The sequence below is a fragment of the Patagioenas fasciata genome, chromosome 18 (assembly GCF_037038585.1).
Source record: "Patagioenas fasciata isolate bPatFas1 chromosome 18, bPatFas1.hap1, whole genome shotgun sequence".
In the NCBI taxonomy this organism is placed as follows: Eukaryota; Metazoa; Chordata; class Aves; order Columbiformes; family Columbidae; genus Patagioenas; species Patagioenas fasciata.
In genome coordinates, this window is record NC_092537.1 from 3,200,010 (window position 1) to 3,227,933 (window position 27,924).

The window sequence follows — 27,924 nt, forward strand, 5'->3', positions numbered from 1 at the left end:
TAGGAACAGGCATTTCCATATGTGAGTAAATTCATTCATGGAGTAATTCTATTAACATGAAAGACACTCAGCTGGATCACTTAAACAAGCACATATTTCCAATTATATGTATGTTAGGTATTCTTAGGTTGTTGATGCAAGGATCCTTTGTAGAGAGAAGTAAAAAATAAATTGATTTCCATTTTACTAACATTTTAGGCCACTGTGAATTTCACAAATCTGGGATTTGCTTCAGTAGCAACCCAATAGTTAATTGATGTTTTTCTCATGTACATTCTGTTTTCCTCCTCAGGGACTGAAAAGAGAGGATTTCATGAACCCTGCTGTACTTTTGATTTCCTCACTTCCTGGCTGACATACAACCAAAATTCCTGCGACCAAAAGCCTGAGCAGAGCTTCTGTGTGTTTATTCCCCAAGAACTGTTTGTACCCAGAGCCTAGCCGAACCGACCCCACCAGAGCTGACAGGCGTTGGAAAGCTACGCTGCCCAGCCCTTCTTCTCCAACACGGCACCATACAAAGGAAAAACAGCTTTATTTATCTGTTGTCTTAGGCTGGCTGGTTTACTAAATATTAAACTAGTCTGAGAGAAGACGGGTTTTATTAATCCGGCGTCCTACTCTCCTGCAAAGGCCACACAAATCCTTTGGTCAACTGGACACACCAGACCCTAAGCAAAAAGCTCTGGATTAAGTTAAGTGGAGCCCAGAGAAGTCAGGCCCAGGCTGTTCGGATAAGTGGCTAAACTGAGTCACGCTATCAGTATTTCAGTGTAATTAAAAAAACCCACTGAAGTCGCAGCGCATGGAACACAGCACTAGATAAGGAGCCGCTGCGGTGTAATTCGGTTTTAAAAAACAAAACTATTTGGAACAAAGAAAACCCACACATGGACAGTATATGGAAAATAATACACTCTCAGATTTCATTTCAACTCCATTTACGTCTGTACGTGTAGACACAAAGATGCACATTTACAGGGTATTTGCACCATCTTCTCTGGGCTCCAACCCGGGTGCTCTGACTGTTCTTGGAGACACCCGACCCTTCAAAAACCTACACTCCCAGTTTTGGTGCCCTGAGCTGCGCCTAAACTAGCAATTGAGACTAGATTATGTGAACGTGAACTACAACCATGCTTTCTTAAAACCGAGTCTAACCTACCCGTCTTTAAAATTATTACAGTTTATATTTTGAGAGCCAAGAATGGAGGTGCTTCTCAAAGGAAAGCTGAGTTTGAGAAATGTTTATTTTCAAAAATTTCAAATGTCAAACTGTAACTTCTACATTAACTCCAAGAGTAGAACTGATTACAGATTAGAATTGTAAGGTAAGTGGCACAAGGTCTGTGCTGTATTCCCAATTCTCCTTCCAAAACTGAGCAAATTACTTACGCGCTTCACTTTTTCTGTCTGTAAAACTGAGATTAACACACGAGGCATGTAACAGCACAAATGTCAGGATTATTCATTCTCTCCAAATGGCCTGGAGAACTGCGCGCCAGAAGAGCTCTACATGCAAATACAAGTAACAATTTATTCTAATAGCAAAGTTTAATACATCCTCAACATTTTGAGAGAACATTAAACAGGCATATTCCTCAATAGCTAACCTAACACCTAAAATAGGTGGGACCTACCTTGGAAATACAGGCACAACGTTTTACATTAATTAATTATCAACGGTCAATCCAAAGCATTCTTAGCTCTGGCTCAGCTCACAGCAGCCCCGCTGCCTACAGAAAGGCTCCTGATTTATGTACTCAGGTAAAATATTGAAATGCAGCAGTGGTGAATTCCGCTGATCCGACAACAAGCGTCACGTTGACTGGAGCACAGACAGGAGTTCACACAACTCCCCACTGGCCCATCCAGAAACCCATCCCCAGTGTTATACTTCGTACCTCCAAAATACTCCTGACTTTAAGTAGAAGAGAACTTAACTCGCGTTACTTTAAAGGCCAAGTTGTGCTCAGCTTAGTTTCCACAAAATATCATCAAAAAGATCTGCTTAGTTCCAACCGGTGTAACTTAAACCTTGGCGGTTTTTTCAGTGAACTGTGAGGGATTTTTGGTTTTTCCCTCCTAAGACAAAATGATTCTCAGGCTCAATACTGTTAGTAAGTATCTTGCCTTCTTTCCAAAGGGGTTTTGTAAACAAACAAACCTAATTTCCAAATAAAACTGCCCATTTCCCCCGCAGAACTGCAGAGGGCCGGGCCCGGCAAAGGCACGGCTTGAGGAGGCCGAGCAATAAACATCGGGCTCTCCATGGCCATTTATTTTCAAGTAAACACCATGTCTGCTTGGTGCACAGGAGGCTTTTGAAGAATTACCCCACAGTCTGATGAGTCCAACTTCAAACTAAAAATCAATGCGGGAGGAGAGAACATTGCGAATCAAAATGTAGCGTTTCACAGCAGTTTAACTGTGCACTTCTATGCTTCACAGCTCACCCAAGTATTTTATGGAACCAAAGGGTCCATACATGAAGATAATTGTAAGTTAAAGCATGTGACTGTTCCTAAAAAATCTCAGACAGATGCTTTTTCAATTGACTGTAGAGCATCTAGCCAGATAACTCGCGCCGTACTTCATAAACAAACAGATTAGAGGGCACAATGCTGTTCCTATTAATGTTATTGGCAAAATTCCCAATGTCTGCCAAGACAGAAGGATCAGCTCCAAGGTCTCGCATGCCAAGCTGACAAACAGTAGACAAGTCAGTAAATATTTGCATATTTTAACTAGACATTAACATCTCTTGTAAAGATTTACGCTAAAGCAATGATGTTCAACTTGCAGTCCAGAGACGGGCAGGAATTTACTGTCAGTTGAATTGACTTCAAGAGCCACATCCCGGGTTTCGCAAACTGGAGCAAATAAATGAGATGCAAGAAGAGCTCGGCTAGAGCAAATGCGAGGTGCAAGAAAAGATCTACTGGATTTAGCTTTGAGGCTGGTTGCTCTGTCCTTCCGCAGTAACTTCTGACTTCAAGTCAATTTGAAGTGAACTTCACAGAAGTCTAAAGGGTCCCAAAGATGCTGCAAGTTCTATGAAAAATGTGTAACAGACAGAGACCCAGGTTTTTAAGCCCACCCAGGGAAAGGAGAGGTTATAATTCAGCCTCTTATTGCTACCAAGAGGTCAGTTACCATCAATCACTGCCATGCGTTCCCATTTACCCAGCAAGACAGAAAGCACTGTACCAAAACATCACTCATCTCTAAAAGAACAATCTTATTTCGTTTTCTTGCCCATAATAATAAAAGCCATAAATGCCAATTATTAGCTTAACTGCTCAAGGATCCATCAAGTAGTTTCCAGGTTTCACTAAAGCAGTTCCCAAAGTTTTCAGACTACAGGCACCAGCAGTTCACATCGCAAAGCTTTCTGAGATTCGTTCCTGGTACAAATGAGATGAAAGCAGTTCACATGTGAAGGCCTCAAACATGCTGCTTCCATCATACAGAAAAGTAATGTTTGGGACATCGGAAAATTGGTACAGACACAACACAGCTGCGCAAAATACAGAAGCCACTTACGGGCACACATAGAATAAAATGCACTTTCCTAGTGTCGTGACATATACATTATAAATAATCCCACACTCAGAAATCATTTAATAAAACGAGAGTAGATGATGACAGCGCACTACACCAATGTGAAAGACTGAACAGAACGGAGAGAAAAAGGATGGCACGTTTTTCATGCACAGGTGCAGAAAAGAATAATATAAAGGGTGCTTTTGCATTTTTTATTTTAAGAATAATACAATAGCATAGAACTTCTGCCCTCCTTTGCTGCAGTTTTGGTTGAAGTCAGTAATATCAGTCGTACACAGTACTCAGCAATGTACTGCACACCTTACAGAACAAACACCAGAGTCTCCACCCTTGAGAGAGGACAATCTAATCAGTTTTCTGGAATAACTGAATTACTCTGGTTAATGTTATACAACTCCAGGCAAAATGACCCTACTTTAAATTCCAAAAATTATGTTAAATCTGATATGGAGCATACAGAATAAGGAAAGCTTATTTCAAGGTTTTATTATATAGCATAATAGCAGCAAGAGCTTCTGCTACACGGCCTCTAAGGAGCACAATAGGCTGGATTTCGGGACAGGAAAATAAAATAAATTAAGAGGTTCACGATGCCCCCTACCACTAAACACTCTGATTATCCTCTCGCATTGAAAACCAAAGAGAGCACCATAAATTAGGAGGACAAGTCATCTCTGGCCACATAAATGGAGCCTTGAGTCTGATGCTGTAAATTCAATGTATAGAATAAACACACGCATATTTACTGAAAAATGAAGAAGTGCCTGTGGGTGGTTTAACGTTCACATACCAACAGAAACAAAACTAAAGCAGCAATTGAGATGAAGAGAAAACGCTTTCCACATCTGGAGCCTCTGTGTTCTTTGAATTGCTTTACATACATCGCAGATAGTAACGAATTAGATTTTATTGCATGCCAGTTACGACTTCAGTACAGACATTTTAATAAGTGGTTATTAACACTTTATTACCTTTACTAATCTCTTTTGTTTTCATTTTGGAAGCAGCAGCAGAAAGGACCATCTATACAGGCAGTGGCAGCGCCATTTTCCCGTGGACAACATGGGCGTCTTCGGCTCAGAATATGAAACAACTCATGGCCTCAGCACTCGTAACCACCTCATCCACCACATAAGTACCCCTAATATCTTCGTGTCCCGCCTTTAAAAAATGCCTTTTGCACACAGTTGCCTGAAAACATCACCGATCTTGAGGAAAATAAGTCAAATATGCGGCAATTCAATGCACAACATCTACCCGGCATGTGCTCATGTCTGAAAGCCACAACTGACAAATACAAGACTCCTACTTACGTAAAGCAAATACATACGGATGGTGCGTTCATTAAAATGACAGTACAAATACTAGGTTGTAAAGTTCAATACTCAAATAATGACAGAAGTACCTGTCGCTGTATTAGTCCCACGTTTCCCAAGGGTTTCCTGGCAGAACGAGCGGGCAGAGCCGACAACGCTCGCTTAACGAACATCGAGTTAAACTCTCCAGCACAGGGCCCAAGGCTTTAATTACTGCGTACAAATCCAGCTCTCAAGACTGCATTATAATGTTGTCACTAACTTCTCAATAATGCTTAGAGATGCTGTGAACCAGCACTTCACAAGCATTAAGAAAATACCTTTATCCTTCTGACATTATTCCCCTTTTACAAAGAACTAAGGCAATAAAACACATTAAAGCCAAAAGTTTCTGTAAACTTCTTATGTTCAGGCTGAGACAATGAAGTTATTTTCCCCATTATGCTCTGCCCTGAACTGTAAGGCCCTTTAGACGATCAAAGCAGAGTGACGTGCGAGTATTCAGCATTTCCCCACATCACAACATGGGAGTGTTCACTACAAACACCGAAAACGAAGCGCAGCAAAGCCAGGGCTTAACTATCATTTGCCTCTTTCTTTTTTCTTTGCGCTATTCCCTACTCTACTTCTTCAACACCTTCTAATTTATGCAAATAGTGAAACTGTATTCCAACAAACAACTGTATTAGCATTATAAAATGCATTATATATGTATCCGCACAGCAGAGCCTCCCTTCTATTTCTTTCCAACACTGTTTTCCAACCTCAATCTCCTTGTTCAGCCATCTACACATCTATTCTATATATAGGACATAAGATTGCTTTTTCCTACTTTATTGTGAACATAAGAATAGGTTTTTTGCCCGATTTCCAGCAAAGCCTGAACTGTGGTGGCAGATCGTGACTCCCCCTCCACAGCAGCCCAAGAGCCAGCCTGGACAGACACCTACCATGGGAAACTTCAACCCGAATAATTAAAATCTGGCAAGTAATAAGCAACTGAAATGAGGAGTATGTCATAGTAACCACCGGCTAACATAATAATAGGTGGTGCTTCTGCCCCACCTAAAGTTCTTCTGGCTCTTTCATAGAAAACCTTCATGTCAACAATCTTTCCTAATAACTGGTTAACAGCAGCAGTTTGTATTCCAGGTACCTATTTGTTCTTACTGCTGTTCGAGAGGAGAGTTTCTCACACTTACCCGAGATGAGGGCATTTTAATTGAAATACTGCCCCATGGCTACTGTTTTATCCCCATAACAACATCACCGATTACTTACTTGAAAAAAAATGCATTAGAAAAGTAATCTAATCTTTTCTTCTCTTAATGAAATTTGCCAGAGGAAAACAAAGGGAAAACTCAGCCCGACAGGCCCAGCCGGCTCTCCATGGAGCGGCACTGACCTGCGAGTCCCAGACTCAAACATGGTTGCCAGAAGAACACAATATTCATATTCTAAAAGCTATTTTAAACATCATAATCCACAACTTTTCAAACCATCCTGTGGCAGAACCTTTCTTTTAAGCACCTGAATAACAGAACATGAGTCTCTCTGTACATTTCACAATATAATGTTTAGTAATAATTTTGACTAAAAAAAGTGAACACCATTAATCTTAAGGACTTCCACTGTCATGCAATTACCAAAATTTTTCTTCGCCGAGTCCTAAGATATTGCCAAAAGTCTTTTTTTGAGAAATGTCTGCTCTATCATCCATAGGTACAGCCGTGTATATGTGACTAAACATCTGTCACTTCATTTCCAAAATGCCAAGCAAGTACACAACGGTGTTCCCAAGGAGTGCAAAGGGGAGTCAAAGCGGATTCCCAAGCATTGTTTCAACACAAAACAAACAGCAGGATATTTACAAATGTATTTCAAAGTTTAAATGCAAAAACATATGTCAGAGTTTTCCAGGATGCTCATCGAAGCTGCTTCTCGTGCAGCCGCTTTGCCTTCGGAGAGCACTTGACCACACAGTTCATTTGCCAAAGTTTACCAATCTAATCAGTGTCTTGTGCTCAATTTGCAGCCTGCTCTATCACAGCCACATTAGGATTTCAGCAAGAAGAGTATTTTTTAAATTAGGAGATAATTTATCACAACATATCGCCTTTTGGAAAACCTCACGCAAACTCTTTTTCCTCCCCAGCAGTTAAGCAGCTCCAAAGCTCAGTGGTTCAATCCACATTTCCTCTCGTTAACGGGATTATTGCAGCGATGCTGGAAACAGTCTTCCCTCAAATGCCAAACTGTCGTTCTCATCCCAGACCTTTCTCCACTCCGGCTCTGCAAACAGCACAGCCCCATGGCCAGAGATCCGCTGAAGAACAGGCTTTCATCGCCAGCACAAGTGCAGACACTACAGGTAAATACCAGGATTTTCCACTTGTACGGAACAAGAAAAAAAGCCCAGGTTCGTTTTCTGTTTAAAATGCAAAATATTAATCCCTCTCCATCCATTCAAGAGGCAAAGTCAAAAAATCTTCATGCTGAATATCAGTTGTATCGCACAGTTCAGAAAGGGAGCACAGGAACGGGCCAGAAAGTTAGGACACAAACCAGGAAAATTTTCTTTCAATGTTCCTCAGTCTTCGCTGCAGCATTATAATGAACTTAAATTTATTACAGTAGTGAATAATACTGTGACGGAGTTTTTGTTATGCATTTATACAGTGCTTAGCACAAAAGGGTCCTACCATAAGATTTAATAACACAATCATGCCACCCACAGATCCTCCAAACACATCTTTCCCAAAACCATTCCTATTATGTAACCGTATATGATATTTTTGTGTGCTGTTTCGAAAGTTCAAAGCAATAACTAACCTCCACCACTAAAAAATGCTATCTTTATTGTAAATAACCTTTGAAATTCATTTGTTACGAGACTGCGCGTCAAATAGGTTGGCATAATATAGCCAAGTCTGGTTTGGGGAGTTGTTTTCTAGCTCTGTATTTTAATGAAGTTAAGCCTTCTGCACCTGGATGATGCTTTTCTAACATCCCTGTTTGCTCTCCTCGAATGCAGGAACATGATACTACCAACAGGGTCAATTTTTAGACCTCTCCAGAGAACAGAATATGGATTCCTAAGTTTTCCTTGCCCAGTAAACCCTATGGGCAAAACCCAAAATAAAACACAGGGTTCCCAATGGCATTCACCCTACTCATTCCTTTTGAAACGATCATTAGAGATTCAGTCACGTATTTGAAACCCCACTCAAAGAGACATCAGCAGGAATGAGTAACGATCCTGCTGTGGTTAATGGCATCATTCTCACAAAACTTCAGAAGCAGCCCGGCCAAACAAACACAACCACAACCACAGCCAAGTCCTATCGGTCACTTCGAACGACAAATAAATGTCGGCCACCATTCCAAACCTGTGAGTGTCTTGAGATACGGCCAGAGAACAGCTACCTCAAAGCCATCAGCACAACAGCTCTAATCAAAACCATCATTTCCATAAAAACGCCCACAGCATTCGGGTACAACCCCACGTGAGAAGTGAGAAGATATATAAGGAATAAGTATTATTTTGTATGCTGCCATAACCACTATGCTTTTCATTCGCGGCATTCTCCATTTATTATGTCCACACAGATTTGCTACTTCCTTGGTTTGTTGAACCATTAAATATTTTCCAGCAAATTAACCACTCGTGCCACATTATTAACAACCGAGATTCTCAAAACCAGCTCTTGTTGTCTGACGTATTTCCCTCTCGCCATGGGGTCAGAAGGGCTCTGAAAGACCTTCTCAGCACATTGAAGCAGCATAATTTTTAGCGTTTTGATGAATGCAGTATTTTTGCTATATGTAACTATTAAAAAAAAAATCACCTCTGTGAAATTCAAAGACTGGAAAACCAGCTCGGACGAGTCCACACGTTGCTCACATTTCTACCCTGCGCTTCCTGCCGCTCCAACAATCAAAATTTCGTACCTAACATAACTCTACTCATCTTTTTCTCCCAATGTTTAGTCATTACAGCTCCAAGAACCATGAGCTTTCCTACTACCTACCAACAGGAGAGATCACGACATGTATTTCCCCAGACCGCACATAAGGCAAAGATGAACACCACCCACCTCGGTCACATCGTTCTTCATGCAAGTGGTACTTCCTGAGACCAAGAGAAACAAATCGCATCACAGTTTAGAGTAACATCTCCAAAACATCTCTTTGCATAAAATCACTTACAAAAACTCTTGCTGCTGACTCAGTAGCACCGTGAACCTCCTGCTTCTCAGAAAAGCTCTATAGTCCGGTTGTGTCAATGCTAAATTACCTTCTTGCTGAAGTACAAGGCTTCCAGCATCTGACGAAGACTCTGTGCCACTAAGATAATGTGGTAGTTTGTACATTCAGAAGTAGGATGGAGCGATAGCAACCATTCAAACTTTTTAGTCACGAAATGGAAGCTCTCAGTGTAGTAAAGTTACATTTAAGGAGGAAAAAGATTGAAACCCATGATTTCTTATCTGGTTTTCCTGTCCTAAGTCTACAATTTGGCCTTTCGGAGGACTCTAAGAAAACACTGGGTAAATAATCAATGCATTTCTATTAAATTTATGATCATGAATTTGCATATAACACTGTAGAGAAATATTTGGATATTATGTTCTAGCCACAGTAAGTATCCTTTACCCTCAACTAGCAATGCAATGGAAATGCCACCAAAAAACAAACTCTCACCCTTGGCTAACTGCAACCTCCCTCCTTAAATCCCTAAGCACTTCTTGTCCGACAGTGATGCTCACTTTTCCGTGTTTCTCAGACATGAGTGATTGCTTCTGCCCGAAGCCTCATGTTGGAAACAGTTATGCGAAGAGAAGATGAAAGCCCAGTAAGCAAGACGGGTTTTGAATAAGGAACCTGAGTTACATATCAATAGCCCCATAATGAAATCACCACAAGCTGGCTGGTTCTGTGGAACCATCTGACCTTGCAGACTCCTAATTTCACTATCTATACAGTTTAGTTATTTTCTTCCTCCCTAAAATAAATACAAGTGTTTGCTTTCCCAGTGAAAACCTCCAGAAGACCAAGCATTCCTTCAGCTTTTTATTCTACACCAATGCTGTGTGCAAAGTTCTGAAACAGCAGCCTGTCTTTCAATACTCTCTTTTCTTCCTTGCTGGAAGAAAAATGACAATCACACGGAGTCTACCAAAGGGACTAAGAAATCAAACATACCAAGTATGATGCCTTTAAATGTGTCATTGATATCCATAAACACAAGAGCTGACTGCTGCCAAAAGCCACAGAAGAAATAGCAGGACAAACAAGAACAAAAAAAGGAAGGTCTTGTTTGTTCTGATAATCTAACCCATAGTACTTCCACTTAAAGGGGAAAAATACGTATATCATGCAGTGATAACAGGATCTTGCCTCAGGACCTCCACAAAAGAAGTGAGAAATTATTAAACAGCAATGACAGGTGAGCAGGAGGGGAGACCAGGAAAACCCAATTTGCTAGAGCAGAATTACACCATCCTTCCTCCTCCCTCTCCCACGGCTTTCCCTAGTTCTCCAGTGTGTATACAGCATTTAAATGATTACAAAAGACTGGTCTAATTTAGATTTCACTCCTGCTACCAGACCTATAGGTACCACCGATCTCAGGAGGTGAAACATTCAAGGGCTTTCAACTAACAAGCTGAATCGCTCCAGCAATTGCTTCTGCCATTACTAAAATGAAAACACCCAGAATAGAGTGCAGTAACACATGGAAGACGGGAGTAAACAACAAATAAAAAAGCACACTGGAAGTCAGAAAGAACATCCAGCTATAATTGCAAAGGGGATGTTAGTAACGAAAATAATTGCCAATGTTGGAGAAAATATTTCATCAGACTAGTAAATTAACAGGGTTGGAAAACATCAGTAGTAATACTGCCCAGCTCTTACACAGCCTCTTTCATCCATAGGCGTCAAGACTCTTCACAAGTTGGAAAGATTTATTATTGCAATTTTAAATTCCTTCAAAAGGAAGCGTAACCAGGTAAAGTGATTTGCATCCGGCTCTCCGGTCTCTCAAGCATCAGGCCTGTGCCATGTCTACTTGGAAATATTACACGGTCCAACTTTCTAGACACTGTCACTTGCATTTTTCAGGAGGGGAATTTTCCCATGAATTCTGACCTTCGGGCAGAACTTCTCCCCAAACCACAGCCCTTTTCCTGCACCCTGATCTACTAACACAGACCCCAAAGCCCAGGAGCAACTTCTCTGATATCAATGAGATTTCACAAAGGAAAAGGATCCTCCACGACAGACCAAGAAGCAGAACTGGGACAAATTACAAATGAAGGTGCTGCTTCCACATCTCCCTTTGCTTTTTAGTCTGCTGGGGAGAAACAAAAACACTCCCCAAGAAAACCTGAACAAACAAACGCACACCACCAGCTTTTGCAATCCTGCAAGTCCTAGAGCCATCACTTTCATGAGCTTCTTTCATAGAAAAGTTCCTCTGGCTGGCTTAAAAAGGGAAATACTCTGTACATTTCATGAGGCAAAAAATTCACAGAGGTGAAGAGCGATAATAGAAAAGTGATTGCAGCTGGGGGGGAGGGAAAGTAATTTCTGCTTTCCTAACGAATTACAGAGAACTCAATTTTATCAGTAATAACACATAAAATGTTCCTTCGCTTACCAATGAAGAAAAACTGCTCTGCTAATTAAAGTTCAACAAAAAAAGCTTAACTCGGCTTTCACCGCTCGCGATTTATACGCTGTAAAAGCTGAGTCTACTAAAGCCTGATTCATCTCAGGGCAAACCCCTGGGTTTGCATCCGAGGAGGCGGAGGGAGCGTCGCGGTCACTTGTACCCTCTCCCCTCATCTCAATTTCGAGGCAGGGTCAGAATGAGCTCTTCCCTCCATTGGACTCACAGGCCCAGCACCCCTGCCTGTCCCGATCCAACCAGCTTTGCCATTCAAAAAGCCCCAGAGTTCTCATTCGCAATCTGCGATGACTCAAAAGGATGGAAACAATGGGATTTCAAACGTGTTATTTTAAGAGCTCCTCGTTCTACCAATCAGTCTTGGAAAATAATGCAAACTTGACAATTATCCTTGAATTTGGTTTTTTTCATTTTTACAAAGGAATGTGTCTTTTCTTAAAATAAATGGGGGGGTCAGGGGGGATATTTTATCCTTTGCCTTGCTTCAATTACACTATTTATTAAGGATAACATTAGCAGACCCCAACAATTCAAACCATCCCAACAAGACTCGTCCTGATGCACTCAATAATAATTTTGATGACATTTTTGTGTCTTACAACTGAATTATTTTATTTCTACAACGAAAAGCAAAATATGTCTGTTTTAAACTTCATCTCAAGCTCATTGTACCCGATAATGCAAAAATCCTATTACCTTATTATCTCTTACTCATTTTGTCATTAATTGGAAAGCAACCTCGCAACGTTTCCCTGCAGTTATTTCTTGATTTCCATCAATGATATGTTTAAGCATGTTGCTATAATCAAACAACTGTTTGACTAACAATGTGTTGAAGCCAAACAACTTCACTCATTTGGAAATTAATAAGAGGCCGTGTCCCCCTCCAGGAGGGGTAACATATATGCTTTCCTTTCTGGGGCATTTGCCCCCAAAATACCCATATGCGCAGTGTCTGTTGGGAGGACTCTATCACAACCTGCAGCACAAACTCTCCTATGTTCAGTTTCACAACAGTCGCGCTGTGTAAAAGGTGATCTCAGACCTCCCAACTTGTAGCCACTGGGCCCTGACAAAGCCATTCCTGCAGAAAACAAAAATATAAGCTTATCTGCCAAGCTTGCATTGCTCTGAGGGCTCATTTCACAACAGCCGCTAAATTCGTCCAATTTATTTTTCCATCCTTCAACAAAACCTACCTAAACATTTCTTTTTTTTTTTTTTCAAACTTCTATTTTATTATTGTTATTTCCTGGCTGTCCTGGCCGTCCCCTCCCGCCCCGCCCGTTACAAAAACAAAGCTGCCCCCCGCCCCTCCGCATCCCCCACCGCCCGCCCTGCCCGAGCAGCCCGGACCGGGGGAGCCCGGGCTGTGCGAGCACCCCCGGCTCTCCAGCCCGGCCCCTCCGCCCGCTCCCGCTGCGCCGGGTTCAGGGCCGCGCCGACCCGCCCGCCGGCGGCCGTGGGTCCCCGGGAGAGCGCGGTGGCTCCCGGGGCTCCGGCCGAGCCCACCCGTAAACAGCCCCCGAGCGGCTGCCGCTGCAGGCCCCTCCGCAGACACAGGGCCCTCTCCAGCCGGCACCGCTCAGCCTCCGGCCCGGCCGCCAGCCCTCGCTCGGCCGCTCGGCTCGTTGCGGGGCACCGAGGATCCCCCGGGGCCTCCCGGAGCTCTCTCCGGCCAGGCCCGGCCGCCCCCGGCCCCCGCGGGGGGCGAATGGGGAAGTCCTGACTTACCTGTCATTACTTTCTACGCCATCTTGGATCCACTTGTCAACGTCCCCACAAAGCATTGTGGGAAAGCCCTCCCCCGCCCTCCTGCGGCCCGGCGGCCAGCGCGGGGCGGCCGAGGGCGGGACGGGGACCGGTGAGGGACCCGCGCCGGCACCGCACGGGGACCCGCGGACCGTTCCGCGGCCCTGCGGGGGCAGGCGGGGGCCGCAGCTCTTCCCTCACGCAGCGGTTGGAGGCGGCGCGGCCGCGCTGGCAAGCGGCGACCCTCGGTTTTTTCGTTGTTTTCGCGTTTTTTTGTTTGTTTGGGGTGTTTTTTTCCCACTTTTTTCCTTTTTCTCTCTTTTTTTCGCCCCCAGCCCTTTCCTACCAAGGCCGAGGGCCCTTCCGGAGCGCTGCGGATCGTCCTCCGTGAGGCGGTATGACCTGCGCGCCCGCGGAGGGAAGGGACAAAGTCCACCCGTGCTGGAAAAGTTGGGGTTTTTCCTCGCGTTTATTCTCCTGTTGTGGTTTGGTTGGGTTTTTTGGTTGGTTTTCTTTCCGGTTGTTTACATTTTTTGGGCTTTTTAGGAAAAAAAATTAGTTATCGCTCTTAAAGAAACTTGCAGAGACCCGAAGGCGGCAGCCGGGTGATGGAACAAGCTTGGCGTTGTACATCGCGCTTTAAACCCACCTGCTTGTGCCAAGGGACGGCTGGTGACGCGCTTCTGGCTGCCCTGGAATCCCAGAAATGGCTTTGCGTAACAGTTTTGTTTCCCCAGAGTGATCCTCCCGATTAGCTGCCTTCTCAAAAGGCTTGGCGATCAATTCTGGTTTGCAGAATGGCTTTCTCAAGGCGTTCCCGGCTTGGGTGCCCCTCGCCATGTATTGGCCATCGTGGTCAAGAAACCAAGGGAAAGCAGCTTACTTCAGGATCTTAATAAAAATTTTAACAGGATTTTTTAGAAAAAAACCCAACTTTTCCTTCTACTTTAATTAAAATAATTAGAAGATCCAGATCATTTTAGTATTGGATTTTCCTAAATACATTTATATTTAAATTTACATGTAACGCCTCCTAACTCTTTGAAGAATAACCACCAGCCAAGCCTCTGATGCATTGCCCTTGCAAGAAGATACTTGCGCCCAAGAATATTTTCAATATTCATCAGCGATGCATTTATAAAGGGAGAGCTGCTTGCAAAAATGTAAATGCAAAAGGAAATAAATTTAAAGAAATCCTTTGCATTTGCAGCCTCAGACTTAAATCAGTGTACTTTTTAATTCAACTTCATGAGTATGGTTGGGAGGGTGGTTGACTGTTTCTGCACCTTGCTAGAGGGTTGTCCCAGCCCCAACCAGATGTTGTTTGAGGAGGACAAAGGTTCCTGTGGAGGTTGCCTTGGGCCACCAACCCCATCCCAGGGAGCTGAAGCACAAACTGTGACTCCTAAAGATGTTTTCCATGGGCACCATGCAAGGAACAGCTGAATCAGATAAAGGCGAAACTGTTTTGAGGATCTAACTTTGTGTCTCGTGCAGTCCAGGTTGTTGAAGTGGAATGAGTCCTTTTATTCTGGTTGTGTTTGGTTCTTAGTGACTTCGGATTACTGATAATTTCTTTCTGTCAGAAAATGCGAGGAAGGTTTTCTTGAAAATAAATTATATATATTTTAAGTGGAAAATCACTACATGGGAAGGGACTTCCTGTGGCTTTATTGATATGTTTCAATATAGTCTTAAAGGATAATTTAAGGAAATAAGCTTATGATATTAGCCGCTAGTTTGGGAGGGACTCCAAGAGATGTCTCTGTCTGTCTCCTTCATGTGTATTACCCCAGTGGCAGCTGCTGTTTTGGCTTCCAAGCCCATCATTCCCAGCTCCACAGGCTGGGTTGACAAGCCAGGCCGTCCCTCAGCATGGGCTGGGCACAGAGCAGATGTGTGACGTGCTGACTACTGGCTGGATTGTTCAGAATCGCTCCAGTTCCTGGAATCGCCGTGTGCTGCGCTCACTGGTGGGATTTCATGACGAGGAGAGCTCGCGGTGCTGGGCTTCTGCTGCGGAATGTGAGGTTTGCACTGGTTGCAGCACATACTCTGTTTCTTCTGCCCAAGGAGACCAGGAGCAGCCGGTCACAGGGAGTCTGGGAGCAGAAGGAAAGCCAACAGTGTATGTTGCACATGTGAGAAATGCCAAAGGCACAACAGGGAGGCATGAGATAGGAACAAAATTAATCTCTGCTCAATATCAGACTTGACAGGACTCAGATCCTCGCAAGCCTAACAGTGATATTTCTAGGGACTCATTACAATGGTAAGATAAGATTGAAACAAAAAGCAAAACAAACAAAGACTCAAATGCAGCCATACCAAATTAAATTCAATTTTTGTAAGATTTTCAAACCTTTCAGATCTGAAAATTGTAATTTCCTGCTCGAAGTTTTGAAAGCCCAGTTTCCCGGGGACTGTAACTGCAAGGAAACCCTGCCCAGAAGGCGCTAACACCGTCTCACTGCCCGTCTCCCCACGCTGCAGCCAGGATTCTGCATTAGGACTGTTCTGAGAAGCCAGGAGCCGTGCCCAGGTCCTTGGAGAATCCCGACTCCTTGCCAAAAAGCAGGAGTTTGAGAACCTGGGGCCACTGCGGGCTGCTGGGCTCCCTGCCACGCAGCCAGGATCTGAGCAGAGCTCTGCGAGGTGTGGCAGAGATTCTGAAGAGCTGGGAACTCTGGAACCCTCGCTTGCTTTGGGGCTCATGGAGCCAAAAAGCCCTGGGGTGCTGGCACACTCGCGAGCTGTGTGCTTGGAATCACAGCTACAGCCTGGCTTCTACATTCTCAAAACAAAACTAGTTTAATTATTTAAAACTTACACTGCTGCTTTTTTTTTTTTTTCCTTTCTGCTCAGACTTTTGCCTTCACGGGATATTCAGAAAATCGGTTTCTGTTCTATGATAAAGTTCACTGCTGTTTCTGGGAAATGGCATTTCTTGAATTCCAATACAGAAACCAGTTTTCAATCAGCTCCGCTCATGATGTCTAACTTCAGAATACGGGAAAAAACATTACAATTAACGTGTAAAAGTAATAAGCATTCAACGTTCAGCACCGAATTGCCTCCCTGACCCCGCAGCCTAACATCCCAGCAGGAAGAAACAAGACACCAGGAGCCTTTCCCAATAGAAGTTCCAGACTGATTGCAGTAATAGCAGCGATGGTCTTATTGTCTTAACACACTGGACCTGTATACATTTTTGAACTCGCTCAGAAGCATCAATCATGGGGACTAACACAAGTTAAGCGGTTTACCCTCTGCCACAAACTAGTCAGTGGTAGAGCTGGGGGTAGATAGCAAGTCATTCTTGGTCTTACTAAACAATAAAGCAAACTGTTTCTAGGCAGCCATTAATGTTTGATTATTAGGCTGATGAGTAACTTGATTTTCCAGCATGAAAATTCCCCTGGAATTCCTCCAGAGTCCTCTAATGAACAGATGATCTCAACTTTCATCTTACTCCATAATTATGCAAGGACAATGTTTCTTCAACGTGGACTCTTCAAGCACATATGATTTCTAGAGCAAGTAATACTCAAACTAATTCCTTTTTCCTTTGATCCCCAAAATGAGAGTGTTGAGAAGCAAGCAGCAATAAGGGGACGTTGAGGGTACATTGAGGAGATAGAACAACAAAGTTCACATTGTTGTGGTGGTTTGATCCCACACTGTCAAGATCAAAGGTCTTCAATCTCAGAGCATTTTTTCAGAATGCCTTTATGTTGACCTTTAAATTGCCCATGGAGGAGTTATATCTGCCATGTATCTGCATTCTTTGAGGTTAGCTAGCACCAGAGGTTTACAGCTTGTCTTTTTGCCTAGCAACCTGAATGTGGCAACCTGTTCAGAGAGACTCAAGATACACTCCTTTCATTGCCATTAATAGTCGTCCGCTAAAAAGAAACAAACAAACAAAACCCCAAACAAACTAACTCCAGCCTAAATGGATTCTTTTCCACTCCCTTGGGCTTACCATACAGCCTAATAATTCTACAATTTTGTTTTAAAACTCCTCTTTTAACCTTGTGATGAAGAGGGAAACCCTGAGGGATTATTCTGGCACCAAGTACTCAACAGCATCTCCCGCTGAGGACAGATAGGCAGGGGGTTGGCCTTGGGCTCTGTGTGGTCAAACCAAGATGAAGGTGATGTGAGTGAACTCTCACATCTATTTTGACCAAAAGGCAAAAAGCTTGATCATTGTGGGTCTTTGGTAGGAATATAGACCATGAAAGTGAACCCTGATAATCCTTCTGAATTGAGTTTCAAGGAGGTGTTGAAAGACAAGAATGCTTCCAGGTTCTTTCCAGTGCTGAGAGCAAAAAGTAGTTCTGAGGGGAGAGAAACCATCTCCTCTCTCCAACAAGCTCGTGTTCTAAATGCAAACGAGGGCAGCAGAGTGGGACAGAGCCTGGCCAGAGGCGGAGCAGGATCTGCAGGAACCCCAGGAGGTAGGGCCAGGGAACACCTGAACTGTTCCACTGGAGGATAAAAAAGGTTGGCTGGGGAAAGAGGTCCAGCATCTCTCATCTGGTATGTCAGAGTCCATAAGCTTAAATGCTTGAGCTTGAAGATTCCAGACCAGATTTGCAAATGAAATTAAAAGGTGGGAGAGGCAAGTTCCCACTTCCCCTGATGACCCATTGTTCCCCTTTCTGACACCTCTTGCCTGACTTTCCCCAAGATCGATTTCTTTTTCAATTGACAAGGTCAAGACGGAAGTTACTTTGCTCATTATCCTGGCAACAGGCAGTTTTGCTTGCGCTGCTAAGGCTGGCCTCGCAAGGGCCCGTGCATCCCATTCTCAGACATGGCTGTGACCACATTCTACGCAACTCACACAATTTGGATTATAATACAATTCAGGAAGTTCAACGGCAAGTGTTCTGTGGCTTCTGAATAGTCTGCTCCTCTCTCTCCCTTCCCTCACTGATAGTTTTCTGTTGCTTAAATGCTGCAGCTGGATGAGTATGGCTTGATAAAGCTACTTGCCTCCCAAATCCCATTCCCAAGTTTCCCTTAAACTGTGTCTAAAGTCTACATTTCAGATGCAAATCACTGCTTCAAAGCTTCCATCTTTTCCTGCCCCTTCACAGCCTTCCCTCACTCAAAATCACTGTCTGAAGTTTCCTGACTTGCTGTGTATTCATATGATAATTACCTGTGCTAACAAAGTTGGTGTGAATGAAGATCAGGGTGCTTTTAAAGAGATGGCATTTATATCCATCTCAATACATCATTTACAATTATAGCCTCTACCTAATTAATTATGAATACTTACTTATGACTAGCATTAAAAAATCATTAAAAACCAGAGCAATTTCAATAGAAGTTCCATTGACGCTTACTATACTATTTGTGTTACTATTTTACTTTCTTAAAAAAGACAACAGAGCCATGGGGAAAAGTCCACAGCTCCCCTCCATGACAAGCAGATTAAAGCAAGTACCGGGAGATTATCTTCTCTGAATATAACACATTCAATTATGAGAAGCAGCGGCTTTGAACCACTGTCTTAGCTAACTGCATAATTGCTGTTGTAGCCATTACAAACTGTGATGACAAAACAGTTAAAATTAAGTGACTTGCACCAAATAAATACAAGTGAGCAGCCAAGATTCAGGTAGGTTTTTCGGTCAGTTTAGAATTACTTAATAAAGTCTATCTGTAGTCCCAAATCACAAGAAATAGCATTCTTAAGCATGAGCGTCCAGAATTTTGTTCAAACAATATCTTGACATAACATCACAAAATTATCATTATGTTACCTCAATGCATGCTACTGTAAAACCCTAGGATTTTATTATTTACAGTACATCCTCTCCATCACAGCCTCAAAAACAGCCCTGTAATGAAATAACCACAGAATTATATGTTAGATAAAGGTATACATGGAAAAGAAGAAATCACAAGACTACAATTATACAGGCAATACACTTTTATTATGTTCTTTCACCAATTGTAGCAAAAGCATTTAACAATTAAATGAATAACCAAGGGAACTTAATTGTCAACAGGAATTTCAGAATTATGTTCTAAATTTTAGACCAGGAAGGCTTGACAGGGAAAAAAAACCCATATACACACTGTAACAATAGTCTCTATTATGAAGATTTAATGCCTTCTTTAAAAGCACTGAGATTATTGAGGCACCTTACTGCAGGTTATGTATCATCTCCTCTTTGGCAATGAGATGTGTGGTTTTGTTAACTAGGGCCATTAGTGAGTTGAGCTTGTGAGACCAGTCATTGAGTAAATTGTTTGGGTCCTTAGGCCTCTGAAAATTGATAATTCCTGCCAGCCTGTCTACTTTAGCAAAGATGGTCTTATTAACTACGAGGTTGGACAGGAACTCCTCCGATTCCTGCAAAGACAAACAGCACTAAGTCAAGAAAACGGCATTTTTATCAACAAAGCATTGCTATTCCTCCCAAACAGCACTGAACCACAGCGAACACGGTTTTCTTTATACTTAACAGAAATACCGCTGTAGTAATTCTGTACTTTAAAAAGAGCAGAATACTTTAATATTACACATGTTGGCACTACTAGTACCATCTACTCAAAAACTTTATTTCATTTGACCTATAGACATTACCTTTCATGAAATTAAAGTTTAATCTGCTACACCAACGCATTTTTACACCTTGGAGTACTTGGCTACAGAGAGATCAGAACAAGTGAGGCAAAGGAAAATCCACATGAATTACTGACCTCCGTCAAAGAAGGTTTATTCTGAGATTGTGGAGAAGAGCAGATTTAATTAAAAGACAGTTGGGTAAAACTTTTCATTTGCACTGGAAATACCAATATGCCACGATGCATGAATCTCTTTGGAAAGCTCTTGAGAACACAAAGGGGTGTGACAGGGAGACTCCTCCACCCCGTGTTCCCAAAGTGCAACCATCTCTAAACAGGGACATTTAAAGGTGAGAAACCTTGCATCTTGGGTCAGTTTTCATCACCCACTGACAAGAGCTTTTTAACACATGAAACACAAGAAGCTCCAGCATTTAAATGAGACCTTGAATACAAATGAATTTTTAAGCAGCTTTTGCCTTATGGGCACATGCATCACGACACGGGAGTTCTGGCTGGATTAAAAAAATAGTTTTCTAACTCCCATAAAGGCAAGAAAATACACTCTTTGTATTGACTAGTGAAGTGAGAAGTATTTGGGATTAATGCTATTAATCCCAAAGGACTATTACACTCCTCATAAAAATAATGCAATGAACTCAAGTTCTTTCAACGCTCCCTGTCCATCCTTGGCGCACACTGCGTTCTTCCCGTGAGAGCTGAAAAGCACCGGTAACACCAACGGGAACTTCTGAGGATGAAGCTACAGGAGCTCCAAGGATAATACAGATACATAGAGGTACAACAACAGATACTAAATCCGTGAACATTCAGAAACATGCAACTGTAAACCCTGAGAATTTGGTCCCAAGCAGTGTAACGCTCTTTCTGCACTGCCTATAAAACAACACAATGATGGTCTATGGCATCACTGACAGAGCTTATTGGGCTCAAAAGAGAACTCAAATTAAAAGAGAACGTCACTCTGCTGAATACTTACATTTTTGGCACAAACACGTGCAAACATACACTTCCACACCCTTTAAGAAAGAAGGATACGCAAAGCAACACTTACGTCAACGGACAGATCCAGTAGCTGTGCCATTCTCTTCATTGTAATTCTGGTATAATATTTAGCCATTATTCTAATATTCTGGAATAAAAGTGTTCAGAGTAGAGGGTTATGTGCAAAAAATAACTGTAGCGGGCTGCAAAAATATAAAAGTCAATGTTAAAAGCAGATTAGGAGCTGTAGTGCTCTAACAGCAGTCCAGCATAAGCTACAAGGGAGTTGTGAACAAACTGCTTGTAAGAGGTATGAAAGTCTCTACAGGACAGATTTTTACATTATTAAATTATCAACTAATGATGAATTTGACATAAAGCAAGACTTTCAGGTTTCTGCTCTATTGAAATGTGAATGCTAAATCTCACAATTTGAGTGCAATGTGCTCTTTTTTTTCTGGCAATTGTGCCGAACACCTCCCTTTATTAAAGATATACGAGCAAATAAAACGTTGAAAACATAACACAATGGAAAAGGCTTTTTGTCTGCTGCTTTACTACACATTTTTCTGTTTCTCTTTGTAACTAAAATATGGCAAGTGAAAAGCATTTTAGTTGAGGCACTGAATACATTGCTAATGCTTTAAGACAGCCACACTTACATGTTCCACAACTCTGTTCTTTAGATCTCTCCATCTCTTTTCACCTTCCTCTGTACAGCCAAAAACATCTGTTGCAGGACTGTCCAGGGATCCTTCTCTCAACTCTTTCCCATATTCTTCAACTAGAGCAGTCCATCGCATCAGCTCCATGGTGGTAAACAGTTTGAGGAGGTCTCTAAATGGTTTAGCAAAGGTGATTTACAATCCTGTATTAGTAACGCTCATTTCATACTTAAGCAGATCAAATAAATAACTTTAAATCTTTTCATTACTATTAATATTCATTTTTCTTCATTAGTATGCTCTGTAATACTCCATGCTATTGGGGCAGCTCAAGTCAGACTGTTTCTAATAAAGATCTTTCTCTTCTAAAGAGACATTTAATGTAGAACTTGCACAATCATGGAAATTTTGCAGTATTTTTCATACAACATTATATTCTGAGATGTTCACAGCAGACTCATCATGAACAGGTTTCACTTGCACAGCCAGTTTGAGAGAGAGACTTTTTTTTACCCGAAGAATTGTTTATTAGAAAGAATACTTACTTGTACTTCGGGATTTCTTCTAGCTTTTTGTCACTACTAATCCTATGCACCAAATCAGATTGCTCATTGTCATAAGGTGAAAGAATAACGTAAAGAACAACGCTCTTCAGTGCCTGTTTAAAAGGAAAGAGTGTGGGGTTTTTGCCATCATTAAGCAGAGGAATTGAAATCATTGGCCATAGAGCTTAGAATTTAACATGTAAAAGGCTTAAACCCAGCCTATTAAGAAGTTAAGGTGAAACTGATGTAATCTTGCAGAAATTCACCCTCATTCATAGTGATAAATTTACTCAGGTTAACTAAAATTCTACTATTTAAAAGAAATACAAGAAAGAAATATTTCCAAATACGTAACATTTGCAGCACATGCACAACAGATTTCAAAGACAATATAATGAAGATGTTAGTTATAAATAGTCATTTGAAATCAATCAACTTTCTGACATCTGTTCTCAACTAACCCAATTGTTAATATAGCCATTAAAAAAAAAGAACAACAGATTGATGAGCTCTTTGACCTGCTGTGAATTGATCTGGTAATGAAATGGGTGTTTGCCACATGAAAATACAGACGTTCTGCGTGCGACTTTTTTTACCTGCTGCCACTTTTCACTTTCAGCCTGGATACAGGGAGTATCGTAAATGGCTCTGTAGTGCTTGCAGATGGAGAGGTAGGAGCCTTCGTGTTGATCCAGCTGGATCATTAAGTTGTAGTATTTCAACTTTAGTTTCTGAAACGGCATCAAACAGTACAATTAATACAAGTCCATGAATCACGTAAATGAAATCCAGCTGGGTCCCATAAAACAGAGGGATTCAAATATGCTTGGACCTGAAGAGAGACACGTCAGATTAAAATTACGACGGACGGGGTAAAGAAATCTTGCAATGACTTACTTCTGTATTTTCTTCTTGAAAAAATTTTGTATTAATTTTTTTGCTGATAATTTGAGTCCGAATATAGTCTTTTACAGCTAGACAGAGTCGCATCTGCTCCAAGATAAATTCTACACGTTCCTTCTTTTCCATTGAACCGTAGGTTTCCACCTAAAATGAAAACGTCACAATTCAACACTGTCAAAGTCAAATCAAGTGTAGACTTAACTGTGCAGGAAGAGTGGGAGGCTGTTAGGAGGGAAACACAAAGCAACAGAAAAAATGGCTATTCCAGAGCAAGTGAAGGTTATTCGACATTGAATTATAGTGCCCACTTACACCAGAAGAATCCACCAACACTAAACTCAATGCACTACCCAGAGAACTGAAATCTGTTTTCCAAATGGGAAGTATTGTATGTAACCTAACTGTGGGACAGTTAAAACTGAATTACACTTTCACTAATAACACTTAATCTCATTCCAGGCTTTTTGCAGACGCGTATGATCAAGTTTCTAAACAATGCTGTAAGAGCAGTCAGAATTAATTTTCATTGCTGACGCGATTTTGAGTTACATGGTGTGTTACCTGCAGTTCCTGCAAAATGGAGGCAGCCTCTTTCACTTCACCATTCTGTTCTTTTATTGTTGCAAGTGTCTTTGTCAGGCGAGCACGTTCAATTTCCACATATATCTGAAATCAGAAGCAGTAGTTTAAACACCAGAATTTTCTAAAGAGTTCAAACTCTGAGACCACAACCCCTCTAAGACATATATTTGATGTTCTCATGCAAGCAGTTAGTTCCTTGTGTATCCACACTCCATACCAGTACTATCCAAAACATACACAGATAAAATACGGTGGATAGTTGACACACAAGACCATATTAATCTAAAAAATAATGCCTACATTTGTCTACCGTTCTTTAAGGAAACACAAAAGGATGTGCACTGTGAACAAAGTACTGTGAATGAGGCATTAGATATTCTATCTCCTAAAATATATTGAAACAGATAAGAAGTTAAGACTTTAATGGTTAATGTACTAACTGCTACCATCTGCATTATTTCACTCACTCCTAACCAGCCATAAATCGACAATACTTGATTCCTAACAATTTAGACTAACTTTGAACAGGCAAAAGCTGTAACATTAATACAAGTTTGCCTTAATCCAGAATTGTTTATTTTGTTCAAGCAAAAAGCATATTATGTAAATAAATAACTTGGTATAATGCTTTGATATCACCTTCTGGTTACCATAACTGTACATAACAACTTCCTAAGCGCGGTAGAAATTAAACTAAACCTGCTCATTCCTCTAACAAGTTCAAATACATAACATTTTTTAAAGTGTATTATTAATTATATACTTTTGCTCTTATTTGAACAAGATAAAAAAATAATGTTAAGAAGCTATGCTTTTAAAGAAGGTGAACATTTTTATTCTACCTTTTAGACATTCACTCTTAAAACAAAATCTTACTTTTCCTTCTGTAACCGTACGCAATGTGTCGATTAAGCGCAGTTTGACTGGTAAGTCTGTGATGTCTTCAACGTAAGTGCAGCACTGCTGGACCATTTTAGCAACTGCCTAGTAGAATAACAGAAAAGAAAAACATACTGTGTTTTTATATTTCTCAAATTATTTCAAACTATAACACGCGGAGGTATTACATAGTTTCATATCAAACTAAAGAGACTCATTTCAATAAAAAGCATGCAAGACATATCTAATCACTTTGATTTTATGCATTTTTGTGAATCATTCTAGTGACTGATCCTAGAAGCCAAATGCGATGCTGCTCTGTCATTTCTTTCAACTCAGTTTTTCTCCAACAGGCCCTTGTCCAAGTTAGAGAGCCAAACTGTACTCTACTTTCATACAAACTCCTAATGTTTCTGCATGTTAAAAAGTAGGCAACCATTTTCTTCCTAAACAAATTATGCCATTAAAATTACCCATTGCTGACTTCTAATGAAGTCACGCTAAACAGAGTGCAATAACTTTGTACCTTCTTAAATGCAAGCGCTTTCAGCTTTCGACAGCTGGTTTCCCAGACAGAACTGGGAAAAATTCCAGAGTATGGGAGCCCCAAAAGCAAGCATGTAACATCACCTTATGTGGTCACAGTAAATTGCAATAACTCTGTTTAATGTGCACCTCATGCAAACATGAAAAATCAAGAATGTGTCTACAACATAGAGTGTAGAAGAGTGTAAAGATGAAGCTAAAAGCGCTGCCAGGCACAGAAAGCAGAAGTCACAGCTGACACCAGTTTCATTATTGGCTTTCCTATGTCCATCAGTAAATGTCAGCAGAAGCTAATAACATCTTCAGACAGGTGCTGTAGAGTCAGGAAACTCCCTACACACAAAGGGGAATCATATACATAATACAGCTCCAAATCTAATTTTATTTTTTGTTCCAAAGAATGAAATCCACCTGTTTTAGCTGACTTCTTCTCTTTGACAGCAGAATAATATTTTCATTAAGAGCATCCCAGTCTTTAGCTTCATAACACATTTTCACTATAGCAACTAAGATACGGGATGTGGAGACCATGTCGGATGCCTGTAACAAACAAACAACATATTAGTGATGGGATAAATAACCTGCAGACCTCTGTCACTTGCACTTCTATTATTTGAAGGAAAATTATATATATATCTAGCCTCACTGATTTTCTTTTTAAAGAAAAGAACAACAAAAGAGAAAAACTGATATACAAGGGGATTGTGTAAGACAACCCAGCACAAATGTTGCACACCATATGCTACTTACCGTCCGTGTTTGTTTTTCCAAGGAGAGAAGGTTTTCAATTACTTCTTGCAATCTTCCTTCCTGTTGCAAAAGGGAAAGAATTATCACCATGAGTGAAGAATACAATTCAGTTTAAATTTAGAGTAGCTCTAATTCTCATTTTTAGGTATTTTATTTCTTAAAATAAGAAAAATACACAGCAGTAAATATAGAGCTCTACACACAGATTAAACTGGAAAGGTACTAGTTTCATTTTTGCCCAACATATGCTACAAGTCGTCTGTGTCGAGCAAGAAACTCAGCACGTTTCAGACAGGTCTGGTGAGCTCACGCGCACTGAGCCAGATTGATTCCTCTCCCAGCCAAAACAGAGCCCTAAGTGTAGAACAGATATCCTATTAGATACCTTGGCCAAAAAAGTTGGTTTGCTATTACTTTCATCCACATTCATCATATCTTAACTACAGCTTATTAGAAAAAGCATAAGCTACATGGTTTACAGTCAAAGCATGGAATTACAGTAGTCCTGGCTTTGAGGTTTTGAGAAGTATATTTGACTTTGTTTAGAGGAGTTAAAGACACCACAATGTACTTTTAGCCCTCAGTTGTAATTTCTAGCAAATATCTTGTAAATAAATGTTAACATAGGAGAATTTGTAACAGCCCAGGGCAACTGTGGGGCTGCAAAAAACAGGGTCAGAAACTAGAAAATTACAAAAAAATAAAAAACTAATTTTGTTTCCAAAACGTACATACCCGACTGAAATAATTTAAACTCTATACAATGGTTTGTCCATGATGTGCTCTTATCACCACACAATTTACATGCTATGCAGCAGTGAAACATGGTCACAGTGCCCACACCTATGCAGATCCCACCTGTGCCTGTGGGATCAAACACCTGTGCCTACTCTCCATGCAATACACTCTCAGGACAGCGTAAGATGCAAGTTACTTATCTTAAGGCTCCTGCTTTCAGAATCCTACAACATGCTATACAGTGCAACGTGTCTATCACAAGACACATGGATCAAGCAGAGCATGTGCAGCCTATAAAGAATTAGGTGTTATTCTATCGGGAAAGAACATAACAGCAAATCCAACCTGTCTGTCCTGAGGTCTGAAATGCGTAGGAATCTCTATGCTACTGAACAAATCCATTAAAAAAACCTTAAGATACACCATACACGTGATTACTGCTACGAAGCCATCATTGAGACTTCATTAATGTTTATCAATATATAAAGGGTGAGTGTCGGGAGGATGGAGCCAGGCTCTTCTCGGTGACAATCAACGGTAGGACAAGGAGTAATGGGTTCAAACTGGAACACAGGAGGTTTCACTTAAATATGTGAAGAAACTTGTTCCTGGTGAGGGTGGCAGAGCCTGGCCCAGGCTGCCCAGGGAGGTTGTGGAGTCTCCTTCTCTGCAGACATTCAAACCCGCCTGGACACCTTCCTGTGGAACCTCAGCTGGGTGTTCCTGCTCCATGGAGGGATTGCACTGGATGAGCTTTCCAGGTCCCTTCCAATCCATGACACTCTGTGATTGTGTGGTCGCCTGTGCCTGGTTGCGCAGACGCGTCTGCTCAGCACGTAGGCACCCTATACCCTGCCACTGCTCTCGCCCTCCATCCCAGTATTTTGGGGCACGTACACAACCGAGTTAGGACGCAAAGTGTGGCCTGTGCGACCTAGCACAGGATCAATGACACAGCTCTGCCCGCCCTCCCAGCTACACACCCCACTTGTCCCCTGCCCCAGCACGGCCCGGGAGGCTCCGAGCCCCAGCCCCTCAGCACCGGTCCGGGTGACAAGATGCGGCCACACATCGCGCCGCCCGCCCTCCCCTCACGGGGCCGCGTCCCGAGCGCGGCCTAGAGCGCCATGACTCAGCCCATCCGCACCGCCGGGCTCTGCCCCCCGCCTCACCTGCGCCAGCCGCTCGCACTCGGGCAGCCGCTGATCCACCGTCGCGCTGTAATCCACCTCCATTTTCACGATCCGGCCGTCGGCCCGCTCCGCGCCGCCCTCCGCCATCTCCCCGGCCCGGCGTCCCCCCCGCCAACACACACCGGAAGCAGACAGGCTCTACGCGCAGGCGCGGCCGGGGCAGCCCCGCTGAAAGGCCCCCGCACTGCGCCAAACAGG

General features: G+C 42.1%; 2 protein-coding genes across 4 annotated transcripts in view; both read right to left on the reverse strand.

Moving 5' to 3' along the window:
- HELZ (helicase with zinc finger) overlaps window positions 1-13,381 on the reverse strand; it is a 71,752-nt gene extending 58,371 nt beyond the window's left edge. Inside the window, exon 1 of one of the 2 annotated variants that reach the window (XM_065852336.2) lies at window positions 13,312-13,381. In XM_065852336.2, coding sequence (XP_065708408.1) covers window positions 13,312-13,318 — 7 coding nt within the window. In that variant the 5' untranslated portion in view covers window positions 13,319-13,381. The remainder of the gene's footprint in view (window positions 1-13,311) is intronic. The other variant, XM_065852337.2, reaches the window with a different exon arrangement.
- Window positions 13,382-19,261: 5,880 nt separating this feature from the next.
- PSMD12 (proteasome 26S subunit, non-ATPase 12) lies at window positions 19,262-27,861 on the reverse strand. Of its 2 annotated transcripts, XM_065852629.2 has the most exons (11): window positions 27,706-27,861; window positions 25,796-25,855; window positions 25,457-25,585; window positions 24,497-24,604; window positions 23,600-23,704; window positions 23,033-23,182; window positions 22,732-22,866; window positions 22,136-22,248; window positions 21,588-21,762; window positions 20,996-21,073; window positions 19,262-19,705 (listed from the first exon to the last, which is right to left on the reverse strand). In XM_065852629.2, the coding sequence occupies exons 1-11, from the start codon at window positions 27,811-27,813 to the stop codon at window positions 19,496-19,498; spliced, it is 1,371 nt and encodes a 456-aa protein (XP_065708701.1). In that variant the 5' UTR covers window positions 27,814-27,861; the 3' UTR covers window positions 19,262-19,495. The 2 variants fall into 2 exon arrangements, with proteins under 2 accessions (XP_065708701.1, XP_071672513.1); XM_071816412.1 differs by lacking the exon at window positions 19,262-19,705 and having other exon boundaries at window positions 21,038-21,128.
- Between the last annotated feature and the right edge of the window lie 63 nt (window positions 27,862-27,924).

Bases quoted from the DNA above. Each gene is read 5' to 3' on its own strand.
- PSMD12 (XM_065852629.2), bottom strand. From the start codon at position 27,813: ATGGCGGAGGGCGGCGCGGAGCGGGCCGACGGCCGGATCGTGAAAATG. The intron at 24,605-25,456 runs GTGGATTTCATT...TTATTCTACTAG, and splicing joins GAAGAAGTCAGCTAAAACAG to GCAGTTGCTAAAATGGTCCA. The intron at 22,867-23,032 runs GTAAGTCATTGC...ATGCCGTTTCAG, and splicing joins TTCAAGAAGAAAATACAGAA to AAACTAAAGTTGAAATACTA.